General features: G+C 43.8%; 1 protein-coding gene across 1 annotated transcript in view; it reads right to left on the reverse strand.

The window, feature by feature from the left end:
* Positions 1 to 6,758: 6,758 nt before the first annotated feature.
* Positions 6,759 to 18,088, reverse strand: part of SLCO3A1 (solute carrier organic anion transporter family member 3A1) — a 136,799-nt gene continuing 125,469 nt past the window's right edge. Inside the window, exons 9-10 of the mRNA XM_032700352.1 lie at positions 18,018 to 18,082; positions 6,759 to 13,650 (exon numbers count right to left, since the gene is read on the reverse strand). Coding sequence (XP_032556243.1) covers positions 13,271 to 13,650; positions 18,018 to 18,082 — 445 coding nt within the window. The 3' untranslated portion in view covers positions 6,759 to 13,270. The remainder of the gene's footprint in view (positions 13,651 to 18,017; positions 18,083 to 18,088) is intronic.

The raw sequence follows: 18,088 nt of genomic DNA on the forward strand, positions 1-18,088 counted from the left end.
GTCTCCAGGATTTCAGGTAAAAGCATTCCTAATTAATCTGAGGGGCAGGGTAGCATTCAGCATCCTCCAAGGGCTGCCACAACATCATCATCGTATCAATCATTCATATCATCGGCTCAGCAGTCCCTTTCTTCCTGCATGTGAGGGGAGGGTTGGAGAGATAACAAGTTTAATTCCAGAAGCCATCTCTAAGAGAGAAAAGCAGGATGAGGCTCCACTCCATCCCAAGCATTTCTTAGCCTCCTGGATTTCTGGTTGCTGAATTTTTGCGGTTTTCTGCTGGCAGCAGCCTGAGGACCCCTGTTCACTTTGCACAGGCCATCCTGCAGACTTCTGGGACACATTCACTCCTCACTGCCTTCCTAAGTCCATCCAAAAATAAGATAAAAGTTTCCATCTCTTTTGCTCTCCCACCTCTCAGCAGAAATTTTCCTAATTTGCTGTATAATGAGACCATTTTTATTCTTTCTGGCTACCTCCTAAAGGTGAAAATGGGACCTCTGCTGAGCATCAGCATCCCAGGCTCAAGGCTTTTAATGAAAACCTCAAATTCCTTTATTTAAGGCCACCGAGGTGACTAATGGACTAAACAGCCTGAGAGATGGAGGAATGGCTCTGCAGAAAAGCACTGTGGCAGCAAGGTCCCTGTGCTGAGCTAATGTTCACGACAGCCAGCCAGCCCCACAGACCTCAGGCAGGGAGCAAACTCCCCTGAGCCGCACTTTGTTCTCCTCAAGCAGCTCTTTCATATCTACAAGGCCAGTAAAACCTCTGTTTCTACAGCTGCATTCTCCTACTGAGAATTCTACGTTCTAAAAAATTCAGGCTAAAGCTACACAGCCTGTGCTCAAAGGCAGTGGGACATGAGCAAGCTCAGCCCCTGAACGATACTCTCAGTCTGAGGGTGAGCCCAGCTCAAGCATCACAATGGCAGCATCTTCCCATCTCCTGCTGGGAGGGCCAGAGAGGGAAGATGCAAATTTGCAAAAGAACAGACACAAAGTTAAAACCAGTGTTGGCCTTAAGCTAACAGGAAAAATGCACCATTAGCTTTGACTTCTAAATACATCGGTTATTCTATCAAAGGCTGGATCAATGGAAAAAAGAAACTGAGAGATGGATAAACCTTTACTTGCTTACAGGCAGGATTTATCCTCACACTGTCTCGCAAGAGCATGGCCTGCTGCTGGGTGACTGTGTGCTCTTGCAATTCCCTGACAGCAGCTGTGTCTGCTCCCATGTCCCAGGTGACCACCAGGCTGGTCATGTACCCAAAGTACTTTTCTGGTGAGGTCTGGATTGGCAAAAGGCATCTGTGAAAACTTCCAGAAGGTTTTTGTGCACTTGTGTTTCAAAATAGAAGAAAATGTGGAATTTCAGAATTTCTACGTAAGTATAATGTTAAGCAGAAAATATTGCTTGAAGGCAATAGAAACATTTCATTTTCATAGAGGTCCAAATACTCTAATTTATTTTATATGCTGAGAGAATTCAAGCTACGGTTTCCCAAAGAAAACTCTAAGTGTTCCAATTCCAACAAGACAGCGCAAGCTCATCAGCTGTTGTTTGAATGAAATGCCACCGAAATGGAGATATTCCCACAAAAAGCAGTAATTTGGAGGAAATGATGTTTTTTTAACTCACAGAGAATATTCTCACTGGTTGTATTTAGCAGTTTGGTTTTGCACCTTGCTTGCACAGCCCAAAGGCACTCGTGTGGAAGGACAATTGCTACCTCACGAAGGAGCTGAGACCCACCATGTCATGAAGGAGACACCTGAGGCTCCTCCTCGTGCTGCTGAAGTTTGGCTCACAAAACCAAGGGAGGTCTTGACTTGCAACACCTCCTCCAATCAGGCTAAAAAGATTAGTAATTTTTCCTCCTATCTCTCGTTAATCAGCCTGCATCTGGTCACCTTTAGGGTGGATCACAGGCACTCCTGTTGTCAAAGATGCAGAGCACTTGTCTCAGTTTCGGCTCATGCAGTGTCAGAGACTGGAGGTTCTGCTGCAGCTCATGGAGAACAGCATCACTTGGGAATGTGCCAAGCACTTTCCTTCTGCCCTGTACAGTAGCAGCCTTACACCAGATGCCTGTATTTACTGAGCTCCATGTGCATCTCTCCCAGCTACTTGCATGACATAAGGTGTCCATTGCCATGCAGGACACAGGGAGCCCATTTGGGAGCAGTGAATGGGAGGATGCCTGATGTCATTACCTGACACTTGCCACGTGAGGCAGGATCCACCCCTACAGAGCTGAGAGATAAGCAGCAGGAGGCACAAATGGAAGAGCTGTGGATCAAGAGGCAGCTGCCTCTTTCAGAACAAACCTTTTCTCCTGTTCGGGAGACCTCCATGGACATGCAGTGAGAAGAGAGCACAGTTCTGGCTGCTTAGGGTCAGCCTGGACACAAGCTGCAAACAGCTTTCTGCAGGCAAGCAATTCCTGGTCTTGCAAGGCACAAACCCATGCTCCTGCCTGGCACGTATTTGTCACAAGAGTGATGGGAAACCAGAAACAAGGGATAAATACCTAACTTTGCCCAGACATGAACAACACTGGATCTGTCTCTCTGACTGACTGAGCAAGGCTCTTCAAATAATGTTTGGGGTTCAGAAGTTCACAATTCTAATGGCATATTTCATCCTTCCAGCATTCCCCACTCCTGACCACCAGACTGCTCTTTGCATGGTCCTCACTCCAGTACACACACAACCCAGGGCATGCTCTGGCTGCAAGCAGATGGAACACCAGAATACAAAACTAAAACAAGTTCTTCCAAGCCCTAACAACTACTCCATGCCATTCAGTCAGCTCAGGGGCACCCTAAAGACCACCTGAGGCTTCAGAAGCTGAGCAAAACTGGTGCAGAACTAAGACCCTCAGCTAAGCACATTGATAGGAACACCACAACCTCCTCAGCTTGGAGCTCCCCAGACATCATCACCAGTCACTGCCTTAGACCCAGCTCAGGCTCAGGTTAGCCTTGGGAAGGCTTCCAGCACACATCCTCCCTGCGATGGGCACCATATCATCAAGACTTACCCAAGGTCCTGGAACAGCAAGGAAGAGATGGATCAGAGAGGGCTGAAGGAGGCAATAAACTGATGCCTCTGATGTGACCCATCTTTCAGTCCTTTCTAATTAAAGCACAGCCACACACAGCCCTGTTGCTAATTAGGGAGGGCTGAGCACTGACACATTAACCTCCCAGTCTCAAAACATTAACTTTACCAGGTGTAATATCTTCTAGGTGACATAAAGGTTAATAATCTGCATCCACAACAGAATTCAGCTCAGTAAATACCCAATTAGCCCAGTTCTGTCAGATGTAGCAGCCAAAATGCAAGGTCTACGGCAGCTGAAGAGAGGTCCTAAAATGCTGGGTGTGATGTGTGCTGATGTGCTCACCCACTGTGGGGGACAGTGGGGACCTGCCTGGAAGGACCAGTGGAGCAACTAGGAATGATGCCTTTAGAGGGAGCCTGTGCAGGCTCCAACATCAGCAGTAGCTGGGCTGAGGCAAAGTGAAATATTTCACCAAAGTGAAATAAATAAAAGATTCTTTGCTGTCAACATTTAACAAAACATTTTTCCCAGCCTTCCTCCCTCACTCATGAACTGTTCTCCAAAGCTTCTGCTGTTAGAAAGTGATTTCAAAGCAACAGTGGTTGGATTCAACTCATTTGAAGTAAAATGTTTGGTTTGTTTTTTTTCTGACTTTTAATCTTTGTTTTGCTCTCTGCCTTCCAGAAGAGGGAATTAGAACAGGGAAAGATAAAAAATGGAACAAACAAGGAATAACTGAATATTCAACTCAGTTGGAATGTAATTGCCTTGTTTAGCATCATTTTTTAGAAGCTCAGGAGAAAACTACTCTTTTCATAAATCAGATTTGAAACATTTAAAAATAATGGGTCGAAAAAGTGCTTACTTTTATTCTGACCAACGCAGCAGCTAGAGCAAAGGGAAGTGGATATCCTGAATTCTCAGGAATGTGGCCTGATCCTACATCACAGGGCATGTTGATGAAGTCCCTACAGCTGCAGGGGCTCAGGGTGCTTTGCAGGGCTCAGCCACTTCACTGAGCTGTTGCTATTTCAGCTAAAAGCTCATTTTCTTTTTCTCCTCCACAGCTGAACTGACACAAAGAGTGTCAGACACATTCGTCACCACGGAGACATCCAGCATTTTTCCCAACTGCTCAACTCATGTTCCCTCTGAGCTCCTCCTCATTTTACTGACTTCCAGGTGTTTGAGTTCCTCCATTCTGCAACCATCTAGGATGTCCTCATTCTCCCTTTCCCTTCTCTATTAATTAAACTTCATCTTGTCCTTTCCCAAAAATCTGTCACAACCACTTCTTCAGCAGGACCTCTCCTCTGAAGGCAGCACATGTATAGGAACATGTTCATCCCCACTGTCATTTCCAGCAAACTTTCAAACTCAACATGCAACCTCCAACCCAAACTTTCTGTTGGGTTGGATAGAAAAATCCTGCTTTTACTGAAAAGGAAAACTTTCTGGGACAGTCTGAGCATGAGCCCAGCCAGCCAACCTGGGAGAACCAAAGACATCATCCAGTGAGACAGGAGAAGAATGAAAATAGTGATTTTAATATAATTTACAGCAAACTTACAGTATGTATTTCACATCACATTATTTCTAAACTGCTCATCTGGAAAATATAAGCTGCAAAAATACAGAACACAGTACTCAAAATATATCGAGCATGTGGTTTCTCTTTCTTTCTTTTTTTTTTTTCTTTAAATCAATTGTACAGTGAAACATTTCTTTTTCCAAACCAGGTTTTGCTTTGTTTTGGAAGTGCTGCTAAACACCTGCAAAATTACCAGCAGTCAAACCAGCACACTTCAAAGACCTTTTCAAGGACTGCTTTTCCTTGGGCACCCACAGCCTGAGGCAGGGGCAGTGGCACGTGGGCTCATCCAGGTCCCACACAAGCTGCTACAGACCATCTGTGGGAGATGTGCTGTGCAGGATGAACCTTCTCCACAACCAACCACCCACAAATGCTGCTCTGCCCAGGTGACTGTAAAGGACAGCAATGGTATGAGGGACAAACATCACGGACTGGCCTGGTACAGAGGTAGGTAGATACTCCTCCAGTGTTGTGGACCCTGCAGAGAGCTCTGCAGGGGAGTTTTGAGCCATAGGTGTGACAAACTGCATGGGGTGGTCTTGTTCTCCAACAAGACAATTAGTGTGGAAGCATCCTCCAAGCACCAATGGAAGATTACAGCCACACACCGGCTGCAAACACTTGTCAGAGAAGTCCTGAGCTTCTGAAGCCTGGAGAAACTCCCACCACCTCCAGCCTAGTTAAGAGATGCATCAGGATTTGGAGGGCACATGGCAGACCTGCCTCACAGAAATGTGTTATTTATTACACCATGGAGAAACAGAAGGATGGAGAAGGGAGTGGGTTAAGGAACAAAGTAAATTCTCGATATTCTTATTAGCCAAAAACACAAGCCCCTCAATCTCTGCCAGAGACACAGAGGAGCCAGCTGGTTTAGAGCGGAACTTCTTTCTCAATCTGCTGTGAATTTTAAGCTGTCAAGTTTGCTCAGCTGTAGCTGCCACTAAGGGTTCTCAGGGGTGGAGGTTAACCAGGTTACACAGGCAGGGCATATGCTGCTGGTCAGCCTCTGCGGCAGGAAAACAAAGCAAGGAGAAATCAACCAAACTGAAACTTTGCTTTCCCTCCACCATGAATGAAGCATGGCCAAGGACTGGCTGGGCAGCAGTTGCTTCTGTTCAAAATCACTTCACGTCATGAGCTGTTCTCCTTCTGCCTGTTTAAGCTGCCCCCACTCCCTCCCTTCTGGCTGGCTTTCAGATGGTGCTCGGGTCTCATCTATACAGGGCAAAAGGAATTTTAAAACAGTCTTACTGCAAACATTCCCCATCTAATGCCATTTATGCATTGCTAGCTCACACGACTCCAAACATCCCTGTGCCTGGAATGTGATATACGTACATACAGCAGGGAAAAAAAAACATTTCTGCAGACTGCATTTGACTTGTATCAAAATCCTAACGAACACCACATTTATTGTACTTTATTTACATGGTAGTCACGTATAATATAATATAATACAGCGTTCCATTTGCAGTGGTAGGCACTATGGGTTTTAAAAGGTCACAGCTCTTCCCCTGCTCCATCCCCACCCCTCCTCCCTACAGATGTGGTACCGAAGTGAACTGAGAGCCCCCTGTTGTGCGGTCCCAGCGCTGCTCCAGCTTCCCACTGAACCTGCTCTGAGACAGCTCCTTCCCAAAAGTAGGTAAGGGAAGCTGCTTTCATGTGCTAATATGGAGACTCCCAAACCCTGGTGGCCCCAGACCACCGGCAGCCCTTAGCAACTGTCGGGGGCAGTCATGCACAACTTCCTCACCATGCTTTGCACCAAGAACATCATGAAGGCAATGTGGGGCTGTAGACAAGTTACAGACCCCTGAGCACAGCGAACAGGCCACCTGCAAACACAGAGCACCGTTTGTTAAGACTTCAGGGAAACGGCTGTGAGTCGTCCAGAGGGATCACCATCCTCCTCTGATCAGGCAGGAAGCATTGTGGGCGAAGAACAGGGGTCATTTCTTCCCTTCAAGTTCACAGTTAAGAGTTGTGAGGCACCAAAAACATAGCACTGAGATGCAGTTTGCACTGAGGGGTAAATGCACTGGTATTTGTGCGACGCCGTACTGCAAAAGAAAAGGGGTTTCAAGGGCTGTCCCACCAATGGGCAATTCAGTTGGGAAGAACTAAGATGTTAGGCCATATACAACTCTCTTAATTCCCAAGAGGTTTTTGCTTCCGATCCAAGAGCTGTGCAAACATCACAAATAAAATTTACACCACCTGCTTCACCTCAATACCAATTTGGTTTCATCTGGGTTCATACCCTTCTGGTGTTTGCTCTCAGTAATTACTCAAATGAATGTGTTAAGTGGTAGGAACAGTAGGAAAGGCTGAGAATTTCAAGCATCTGTGAGAGAATATTCCTGGGAAGTGGACTGTGAGTTGGAAGCCAGCACTTTGGCTGTCCTGGAGCTAGTATGTGTCCAGTGGCACCCTGCCCACTGGCACTGAGCAAGGATCCTCCTACTCAACTCCTGATCCCATACTTTTGAACTAAACATTTGTACAGATGAGAAAATTCCTGTATAGGGAACTCAGGGAGCAGAAATATCCCGTGTGATTTCTATGTCCAGCCAGAACAAACCAACATGTATGAATTACAAGAAAGCTTTTCCAACCCCTCCAGACCACAGATGATATGCAAAAATGACCTTGCAAATACACTTGGAAGCATTTTCTTGGTTCTCTCTGCAATTCACAAGAAAGAAATAAAAGGGAAAATTCATTTATGAAGTTGCTATAGATTATTTGCTGAGTTGGAGCTGACAAGTTTCTTATTGCTTTCTGCTATTTGCAGACACTAACTTTGTGTAGAACAAGCCCAGAACTGTCAGGGCATGGCTAATCTTTTCCTTCCTAGGGTGGGACACCCTTCTCTGCCACACTTAATCTGAATAAAGTGGGGTAAACATCACAAATTCATTGTACTCCAAAGACCCCATCCCTGGGGTCACTCCATTCATCAAACAAACAGAGACTGAAGAAAGGTTCTGACAAGCAAAACACCATCAACACTACAAACATCCTACGGTCCTACTCATTCAGCCATCTAAACAGATTCCTCTGTCCACGTGGCTTCTCCTGAATTCCCTGTGTCCTTCTGGGACCAAGGGATGCTCAGAGACGAGCAGCTGTGACAAGACTAAAGCTGAAAGAAAAGCTGTCCATTTTCATACTCTGCCACAGAAAATACCAGTATTGCTTCTGAGCAGGCAGAGCTTCCTCCTGCTCCACTGGATTCAGGGAACAGACAACGGCCAAAGATTTTAATTGGCATCACTAGTACCTCATGTCAAAGATCTGCTGAAAGGCCATTTTTCAGCAAAGCAATTGTATTAAGACTCAGATTGGCTAGAAATGTCAATGGAATGATAGAAAACACAATTTGCAGCCTAGAAGAAATAGATTTAGTGTATATGAGCAGAATAAACTACAATATTTTGAGCATCTGTAACACTGAGACCTGCTGGCATCCCAGGCAAATGTAAATGCCACTCAGTAACTCTGAATGCCTTGTATTGACTTGGTATTGCTGAGCTGTGGTTTGCCATCAGGGGGAAGGAAGAACTGTGGCTGGCAAAAGGAAGCTGATGGTCAGTTTGGAAGAAATGCCCACAAACCATGGGTCTGGGGGAGGCAGGGCTATCCAGGAGCATGGAAGGGTGGATAATCCTTTCAAGAGACACCAAAGGGCTCAGTTACAACGTCTTTTTTTCCTCGGATCAATCTCAACCATCAGATAACCGCAGCTGGGCCTGGCTCATGCCAAAGGCTCCCATCATATGATTGTCCATATTAATAAACTGCTGCCTATGTTCCCACCAATTGTGTCTTGGCTACCTGTCTCCTAGAGTTGCTTCCAACAGAACAGGTGAGTCCCAGCAGCAGTATGGGATGTTGGGAGAGGTGAACTCAGATCTAGGTAAGAAAAGCCAGAACTCCTAATGCAGATGGGAGGTCAGTATTAATGCTTATACACAGGGGTGCTCTGCCCTATGCATAGAAAGCCTGTGAGCTTTGCATGTATTAATCAGATCTAGAGAGAGAACAACAACAAAATCTGCTTCTGTCTGCAAACACAGTTCACGTGAAATTAGGGGGACAGATGAGCATAGCTGTGTCTAAAGGTGAAGCAGGAATAAGTCTGGAAACCCTTGTCAATAAAGACACAAAGCTGTTATCACATCAGTCCAGTGAAGCATTTGCATGTATGTTTTATACTGACAATTTCCCACTTCACCTGCCAAGAATAAAAACAACATCAAACCAAGAATGTCGAAGTCTTAAGAAAATACCAGGCCCAGCACACTGAGCTGTGACAAACTCACATGGCAGCAACAGCCAAGCCTGGCTCAGGGCCTAAAGCTTCACAGAGCTGGTAGCCTTTAGGTTGTCTTGGGTTGGCTTTGGAGTGAAACTGCTCGTTGTGAGATGGAGTCGCCTTTCTGTGTCCTAGGACCACCTTTACTGAGAAAAAACGTGTGTCTGTCTGAGACACAAAGGTGAACCTTAAGTACATTGCCTCCAACAGCAATGTGAAGAACTTAAAACTCTCATGCAGACAGGAGGGACTCCAAATCTCTTTCATTCCCTTAATTTTAATTTTTTTTTTTTTCAAGGAAAAAGAAGTCAATGCATCTCAGCCATCTGGAAATACTCCAATCACTTTCCAAATGTCCGCAGACCATCAGTTCAATTCAGAAGCATTTTGAAGTATAGCTAACTCAGTTAATGGAAGCTAATTCCTCTCTGCATCTTTCCCTTCTCACCTTCTGAGCAAGGTGAGACCCAATCAAGATGAACTGTAGCAGCATAGAGGAGTTCAGTGCATCTCGCAGGGGTATGGCAGTGGGAGGTCCCTGTTAGCTGAATTCCCAAGGAATGGAAGGTTTGTGATATTCAAGTGATAATTCAAGTGATGGCCTTCTTGGGCCCATCCTACATCCAAGATGTTCTGGGTAAAGTCAGAAAAAACGGATGATTTCTGTATGTATAAAAAGAAGGTTGTGTAAATGCATCAACTTTTTAACAAGGGTGCAAAGAAACTGATTCTAGTGTCATCTGCACCAATTTTAGATTGGGGTCCCCTTCTGATTCCACCAGGGCTACGCCAAGGTGGGATCTGTGCAAGGGAAAGGAAACCCCAACCTGAAATCATGCAAGGCCATTGGGCAATCCCAGAGAGACTGGGATTCTCAAGTAGTTTATTTTTACAAACATCCCATTCCTTAGCAGACAGCCACACAGGAAACACAGTGCTTGGAAATGTCAGAATAACATTTCTGCTGAGACTGAGGTCTCAACAAACCCCTGAATTTCAATGCCCGTGAATATGGGAAAAAAAATTCCAGCATTCCATTCTTACTCCATCCTTGCTCTTAAGTTTCCTGCATTGTTAAGGCAGTTGAGGAATGGAAGCGAAGTGCTGACAGGCAAAGGCCCATACTTGCAATTTGGGAAGCAGGAGGATGTGTGACTCTTTTAATTTGTTATTCTACAATAAAAATTGGGTTGCAGGAAAAACTAGCTTGTGGTTTTGAAATCAGAAAAAAACCAAAATGCCTGCTAGGATGGTTGAAGGTTTTGGTCTGTGTATTTTCTTAAAACTAAAGCTCTGTTCTTAAATCTATACCAAAACACTGACAGCAAAGCCCTTCGCGATGCAGGCATTGGATACAACCTTGGGGAAAAGAAAGAGTGGGATGAGGAGAAAGCTTTTCAAAAGTTGCATTGTCAAAAGAAATAAAATAACAATCACATAGGAATTTCAAGTTACAGCTTAAAAATAATGTGAGTAACCCCATTCAACTGCATCTCCCATATATACTAAGAGAAGAGATCAAATGAAAAAAAAGAAAACAAAAATAAAAACTAAAACATTCTGTGCCCTGGAATCCTGCTTCTACAACTCTGGTCAAGGGGGACTTTTGACTGCACCAACAAACCACAGCTTGTGAACACTGTGAGTTTGTTTTACATCATGTCAGCATGCTATTGTCCTTCACCTTGGACTTTCAGAGGGGAAAATAATGAAATTGTGAAAGGGGTTATGGAATTTCAAGCAACCAGGCTTTTAGAAAGGTACTATTCTGTGACATTTGTGTTTGAGTCTGAATGTGTGTGTGTATAGTATAAAATTATGAGCTAACATTTGAAAAGATAGCAGTCTAAGTAATAAATCTGCAGAATGAAGAGAACTGTACAGAATGATTTCAAAGGCTTATACTTGACAATTATATATATTCTATGAGACAGTTATGCACCCTGTGCCTTTTGTAAATTCATTGTTTTATGGATGCAGTATCTCTATTTTAGCAGACAGGATACACTAAACCAATCTAATGATCTAAAAAGCATCATTTACCACCCAGCGTAACAATGGCACTGCATAGCTTAATAACCTTTTTTTTCCGTAAACTCCTTCATCAATCAAGTGATTCTTAACATGGCTGAAACCCAAGAATCAAATATCTGCAGTTACAATATTTGTGGAGTATTTGGCACAGTGGAGTTTATTTGATACACCCTTTTTTTCCTGCCCTTATTGTTGCTGAACATATAATGCTGTGCATAAATTACAAAGACAAATGTAAAGTCAGTCAAGTGGAAGCAGTTTGATACCCCACACCCATGTTGCAATGCCTAGATAAAAGCAAAGTCTGCTAAAAAGGTGTTGAACATGAGTGGCAAGTCATCAACCCTCTGTAATTGTGCCAGCTCTAGGGTGTCCATTGCCAGCAATGGACAAGGACTTGGGGAAGATCAGCCCCTCCAACAGCTGCATGGAAGTGACATCCAGCATTTGACTCAACATGCCAGGTTTCTAAACATCCTCAAGTTCACAACAGCTTCAAAACTCAAACAAAAAAAGGAGCTTTTTTTTATGATGCTAACCCTTAAAACCCTTCTGACATTTAGTCCATTGGAAATGGGTCTGGTTCCTGCGGGAAGATTCATCAATTTATATTCCTTCCCAGCAGGAATGTTTTGGAAAACAAAAATATGCATACAAAATAAGCCTGACCCCCACGCTTCTTGTAATCAGATGAAAGCTCCTCCATGATTTTTACAGGCTTAGGTAAGACTGCATTGCAAGAGCAAAGCCGAATCTCCTCCTGCATGGATGCTTCCCAGGGAGCTGAATGAAAGTTTGAGTTGCTCAATGCTGGCCAGCCTCTGCTCCCATAACCCAGCCTTCCAGAGGAACACTATTTCCACATCTAAGGGCAAAACGTGGCATCCAGGAGGGGAGGCTACTCCATCTTCCTCACATGGCTTCCACTGAAATCAGTGGAACTTCTCAGGTGAAGAATAAAATACCAGTTGTGAGGGTTGAAGGATTAAGGTCAGTATTCCTCTCATCTTGTACACATACACACACACACACACACACTTTAAAGAAAGCATCCACCACACAATTTCTAGATTGCAAATTATATATATATATATCTTTAAAAACCGGAGAGAACATAAACAGCCTCTCCACATATATATGTATTCACTGAGTCACATAGAATATGAAAAAAACTATATTATGTAAATCATCATATTAGCTATAATTTTCCAACTGACAGTTGTTTTTATAGAGACACAGTGCATTCGTTCTCTTTTTTAAAAACATATTATGTGTCTTCATTGGCTTGGTAGCATATTAGAATGAAGGCGTATGGATAAAAAACGCAGAGGATTAAACAAACCCCTTGAGTCACATCACGTTTGGGTGAATTAAACAGGATCCTTCCCCAAACTAGCATAAATAAATCCCCCCTATGGAAAAGTGTCAGCGATTTAAGGGTTAACATAGATCTGAAAATAATTTTAAAAAACATCTTATTAGAGGACTACACAGATAAGTATTTGGAACTCGTCCCCCTTTAAAAATGACAGCGTGTTTGGCAAGTGTGAGCAAATGTCTTGAACTCTACTGGGTTTGAGATCTGAGCGCAGCTATTCACAGACAGCCACAGAGCTGCAATCTGCGAATAAGCCTGGGCTGGAAGGACTTGGATACCCCTGACAGCATTGCTCGCCACCGGGAAGGTTTCCAGCAGCTTTCAAGGTATTTTTCGTGGACTCGTGGCTGGTGACAGAGTGTGACTGGTGGAATGACTCCAGCATCGCTCCCTCTTTGCCACTGCAGAGCACAGCAGGTTTGAGCAGCAGCACCCAGACTGGCCAACCCTTCAGCCCATGCAGTGGGTGCTCCACACACCCTCAGGACCCCGTTTGCAACCGCAAACACCTATTGCCATTATCACCTCGCTTTCTCTAGGCCTCAGGCCCAAGCCTGTCCGTGTGCTGAGCTCTCCAATGAACCTCTGCAGACACCCTCCTTGGGAGCTTGTACTGTCATCAAGGGGGCTGGTACCCAGCCACAAATGGCTCCCTGCTTTCTCCATCATCCTGCAGGATGTCACAAGTGATCCCATTAGAAGATGCTGCTCTCAAGAATCATGGCTGGGTCTGACTTTGAGGAAAAGACAAAAGTTTCCTGTGTTGCCGTTGTTGTTTTGCAGTTGTGTATCTTCATTCGTGCTCTCTCCTTGTTTTTATTAAAAAGGACCCTTGTATTATTAATATAGTTCACCCCTCCACAGTCACTATAAAACAGACTCCATGTTTTCACACCACTCATGATCTTCAAGGTTATAGATAAATTTTGTCCTATGTGGTTGACTTTGGGGCACCGAGTCCCGCCCCAGATTGTCTAGGGTGAGAGTAGAGGCAAAAAACTCACTAGTGCTGAGACCACCTTCGTGGTTCTTGATGTATCTTTTATAGTTTTTCCTCAAGCACTGCCAGGTGGTTGTGTATAAGATGAATGCAAAAGACTTCAGGGCTATAGCAATACTAACATACAGGTATCTATAGACCACGTTGTCATACAGGGCGCAGGCTCCTTGCTCGCCGCAGAACGTGCTCCAGAACAGACACGTGGAGTCAATTCCAGCCCCAAAGATCAGCGGAGGTGGGATAAAACCTGTCAAAATAAGAGAGACAAATTATGCTTTTATGATCCTTATGATAGAGAGAGAGGACGTGACTGCAGTGAATGGAAAGAGGGCACTTTATCAAGGTTAATGGTCCCAGCTGCAGCCTGGGATTTTAATTTTTAAAGTTCTAAATCAACCTAAACCAAGTCTGTGGATGAGTTTTAGCTTGGACTCGATGTCTACGGAAGAATTCCTGCTGATATCAACATGCAGTAAGGATTTTACTCAAGTTTAAGTGGCTTTTATTAAGCTTCTCGTTTGCCTAATGAGACTGAGGAGGGGTAAATGAAAGAGGAGGAGGACAGACTTCCAACTATGCTCTCTGTTTAGATACTGGCAATTCCACACTTTAGGGTGTTCACCTGAAGGATGTCACAGCTCTCCAGTTCAGAGCCTGAAATCGGCTGGGACACACAGTTTTGGACCTTTCCCTGACACAGGGAAAGGTTTTCTCTGGGTCTAAGGAAAAGAAACAATGACCTCTGAAAGATGTCAAAGATGTATTCTGCAATGAAGGGAAAATTTCAGAGTGCCATTAAATGAAATATCACAGCAGGATTCTCCCACAGCCACTGCAGCTAACTACCAATGAGTGTTTCTCAATCATAGCTTGCAGCAGAGCTGCAATCTTAAAGCAAAGTAATCACTCCAATCTCATTTAACTAATAAAGTCAATGTTTTTCTTCTCTATTTTTCCCCATCCTACCGGGACACTGTAGCAGCCCCCCCCATTTCACATTACCCTGATGGTGATTAGGACATCCACGTTCCAGCTCTGCACTACCCAGCCAGCACATGTGCACCAGCAGTGCAGCACTCAGAAGAAAATGTGAACGTTCTAACATAATGTAACCATTTCTCTTCCTTCTGCTGTATTTATGGGGGGAGGCTGGAAGCAGACAACCCTTGGGAAAAGACCCTGATTGATAAAGTTGCTGCTGTGGGTTAAGACAGCAAGCAAAGGAGAGCAACGTATCTACTGAAATCCAACAGCAGGTAGGCACAACATACCCCTGATGGTATCACTTCCTCCATAAGTGCTGTGATGCCTGAGACTCTATAAATATATATGAAAACAGACACAGGGATTGCAGTTTTTAGACAGGAAAGTGTTTAATCTCGGATCCAGTTTCATCATTAACCTGGATTTCCAGGCTTAAAAAAGATACTTTCCTTCAGCTTGTCACGAGCAAAGTAGTGACATCCATGACGTGTATCCTAAGACTACAAATAAATTGGTTGTCTTCACTGTTCCCTGTGGTAACTAAGATCTCTTTATTTTATTTTTTTGATGACTAGAGCTCTGCAGATTTTGTTTGATCTTCCTTCTATGTTAATAAATGCAGGAATTAAGAAAGGCTATATGGGCTTTTCACACTCATTTTAACCAGTCATTAATAGCACAAATGTAGTAAATAAAACCAGATGATACGAAAGCAAGACAATCTGTTTGTTAGAAACACTAGTTTCTAAACATCACATCTAAAAACCTGGTTATGTTCTGGAAAAAATGTCAGTGCTAGCTCTCAGTTTGTCATTTCAATGACTGGAAATTCCAGACATTTTAAGTTAAAAGACTCTTATTGTTGAAACCTGTGAACAACCACACACTGAACCTGGATTTTAAAAATTCAGCTGGGCTCCTGCCACAGAAAAGCAAGAGGATGTGCTGCTGACTGCAGTCTGTGTGCCTACTGCTGCTGGATGGCACCTCAGGGGGTAACATTCACATGTGGCAGTGAGGAGCCTCGTGCTTTCTGGAACAAGAGAAAACTGGATTGGGATCATAATTTTGAGGTGTGAGCCCCTGCTTGTTAACATGCTGAGAGATGTTGATACAAAAGCTTTGGAGATGTACAAGCTGAACTTCAGAGAGAGCTACCATCCCCATCTGCTGGCTTCAGCTGGCTTGCCTGCTTTCCACAATAATTTGGCCTGGAAATTGCTCCTCATAAGACTTGAGGAAGGGCCTGTTTTCACTTAACTCCAAAGCTACTCCTCTGTGAATGCAAGCATGGATATGGATATGGAGAAGTTTTATCAACCAGTGAGTGTTTCGGGTTGTTTTTAGCAGAGGAGAGGACAAGACTCCCTGAGACAAGGGAGCTGAGGGGTTGCACCGCAGATTGGAAACTCCCGAGAAAGACAGACTGTGGGGTTTTGTCATGTTAGAAGAAGAAGCAAACAACAACATGGGCTCGTAGGAAAAAATCAAAGGAAGTGCCCTGGAGGCTTGGCTAGGATGCATGGTGAACACCATCCAGAAAGGATGCATCCAGGATCTTACAAGTCTGAAACTCTTTGCCATTCCAGACAATTCCATTCCACACCTTTGGCTCCAACAGCATTGCTTTACTCTCTTCTCTGAGAAACTGCAGTAACGCTTTTATATGAAGACATTGTTCCGCTGCCCTCTCACAGCAGAATTCCTATGAAATAAGATAACACATGCAGGAGGATACCAGGAGAATTCAGTCACATTTCATGTTATTACAGTGAATATTAAAGAGAGTCAATCATGTCTTACCTCTTACTGCAAAGTGTTGCAAAAATTTCATATATATATACATATATATTTCTTTGTTGAAACTGTAGGGCTGCATAAAAAAGCTGCTTCTGTCTTATTGAAATCTATTAGCTACGATGGCACCTTTGGGTCTCATACCTCCTGTATTTAATACTCTCCTTTGGTTCAAGAAACAGCTATCATCACTGTCTTCTTAAGTCAAAGCTTAAAGGTGAACTGAAAAGCTTTTAAAATAAATCAGTAAAGCTATTCTCAAACCTCAGGTTGTTAAGGGCACAATTTGGATACCCTTGCTCATATTGAAAAGTACCGTTCTCTTCATTTTCTGCGTGTTCTAAGCTACATTGCTGCTGTACTTCAGGATGTATTGTCTTATTACACAGGAATCTCTTAGCGACAGAGTAACATATAAAGATTTGAGTTTAAATTCTTGCTATGGCTTCTTTACTGTTACGAAAAGAAGAAATCTGTTCAACTTAAGCATATATGTCTGAGCCTGGTTTTAGAGGAATTCAGGATGCTGCTATCTCAGGAGGCTTCTCTCTTTCAAAAGGAGCAAAGAAAAGAGAATAATCTCTCCCCTTAAGTACTTTTTCCTTTGGAAACAACAGCCCACAGCCATACTCCTTCCACACTTGCCTGCTGACTCTCCACATTCAGCCAGTCAGAGCTGAAGACAGGTCAAAACCCACGAGCAGCACCAGCAGCTAAAGAAAATGCTGTGTTTGCAAGGCTTGAACCAGAGCTGACCCAAGTCATCCCAGAAGCTTCCCTTTGAGTTATCTGAGCTCTGGATAAGTTTACTTGATGGAGTTTTTTGTACTACTGCAGCTACTTCAGCAAAAACAACGGAAATCTAACTAGCTTTACTGTAAGTTGGTCTGGGAGCACCATTTCCCCTTCAGCTAATGGGGAATAAGGTATTAAAAAAATAAGTAAATAAATGAGGTAATTTATTCAAAGCAATGTATGGTACTGCTGGATTTTCTGTCCTGTACTTCCCAGTGTCTTGCTGTAGCCTCAGTGATGGCACTGGGGGAGCCATGCAGGGAAGGTGCTGCCTGTGCCCTGCTAAAAAAAAGTAAATTGCACTCCCACAACATGCAGAAACCTTGGGCATGAGATGGTCCCACACAATGATGGATCAGAGGATTTTGTCCTGAATCACTGAGATTAATGAGCTGAAATAGAAGAGCTTTAAATAGGAGCTGTCTCTTCCAAAGGGGAAAAAAATTCCACCCAGAAACAAACAGCAGGCAAACAACAGCCTGGTGTGTTCCTTTTAATTCATACATGAGAAGCACATACTGGTCCAGAGGAGCAGCCATATGCATTTTAATGGGATATTAACCCACAGGAGGATACAAGGACTCAGCCTGTCTCATTTTTCTGTTTTCCTTTCCAAGAGACCTGAAGGAAGGGACAAAACCACCATGTAACACAGGTCCTGTCCCTCAAAGGAGGGTGAAAATACATATCCCTCTACTTCAGCAATATGCAATACAGCAGTAATTTTGCAAGCTGCTGACACGTTAATAACAGCTATAGAAGAGAAACTGTTTGTGTGGGACCATGGGAGAAACAGTCATTTCTCATGCAACACTGCATTTTCTTCCATTAGTACAATACAAATGGCAGGAAAAGTGCCTTCAGGAGCCTTGATGTGATATCCTTCACGGAGAGGGCTTGAATCCCTGTGTGTCAGACCACACTGATGACAACCACAGTACTACATGGAAAAGAAATCAACTTCTGCATGTTAAAAAATAGAGTTTACCATGAGGGAGGAAAGGACAGGAGAGAAGGACATCTGATTTTTGTACCTACCCAGCAACCGGAGCAGTAGGAAAAGCACCCCCAGAGCGTAAGATTTGAGTTCAGGGCTCACGGTTCTGCAG

The sequence above is a fragment of the Chiroxiphia lanceolata genome, chromosome 12 (assembly GCF_009829145.1).
Source record: "Chiroxiphia lanceolata isolate bChiLan1 chromosome 12, bChiLan1.pri, whole genome shotgun sequence".
In the NCBI taxonomy this organism is placed as follows: Eukaryota; Metazoa; Chordata; class Aves; order Passeriformes; family Pipridae; genus Chiroxiphia; species Chiroxiphia lanceolata.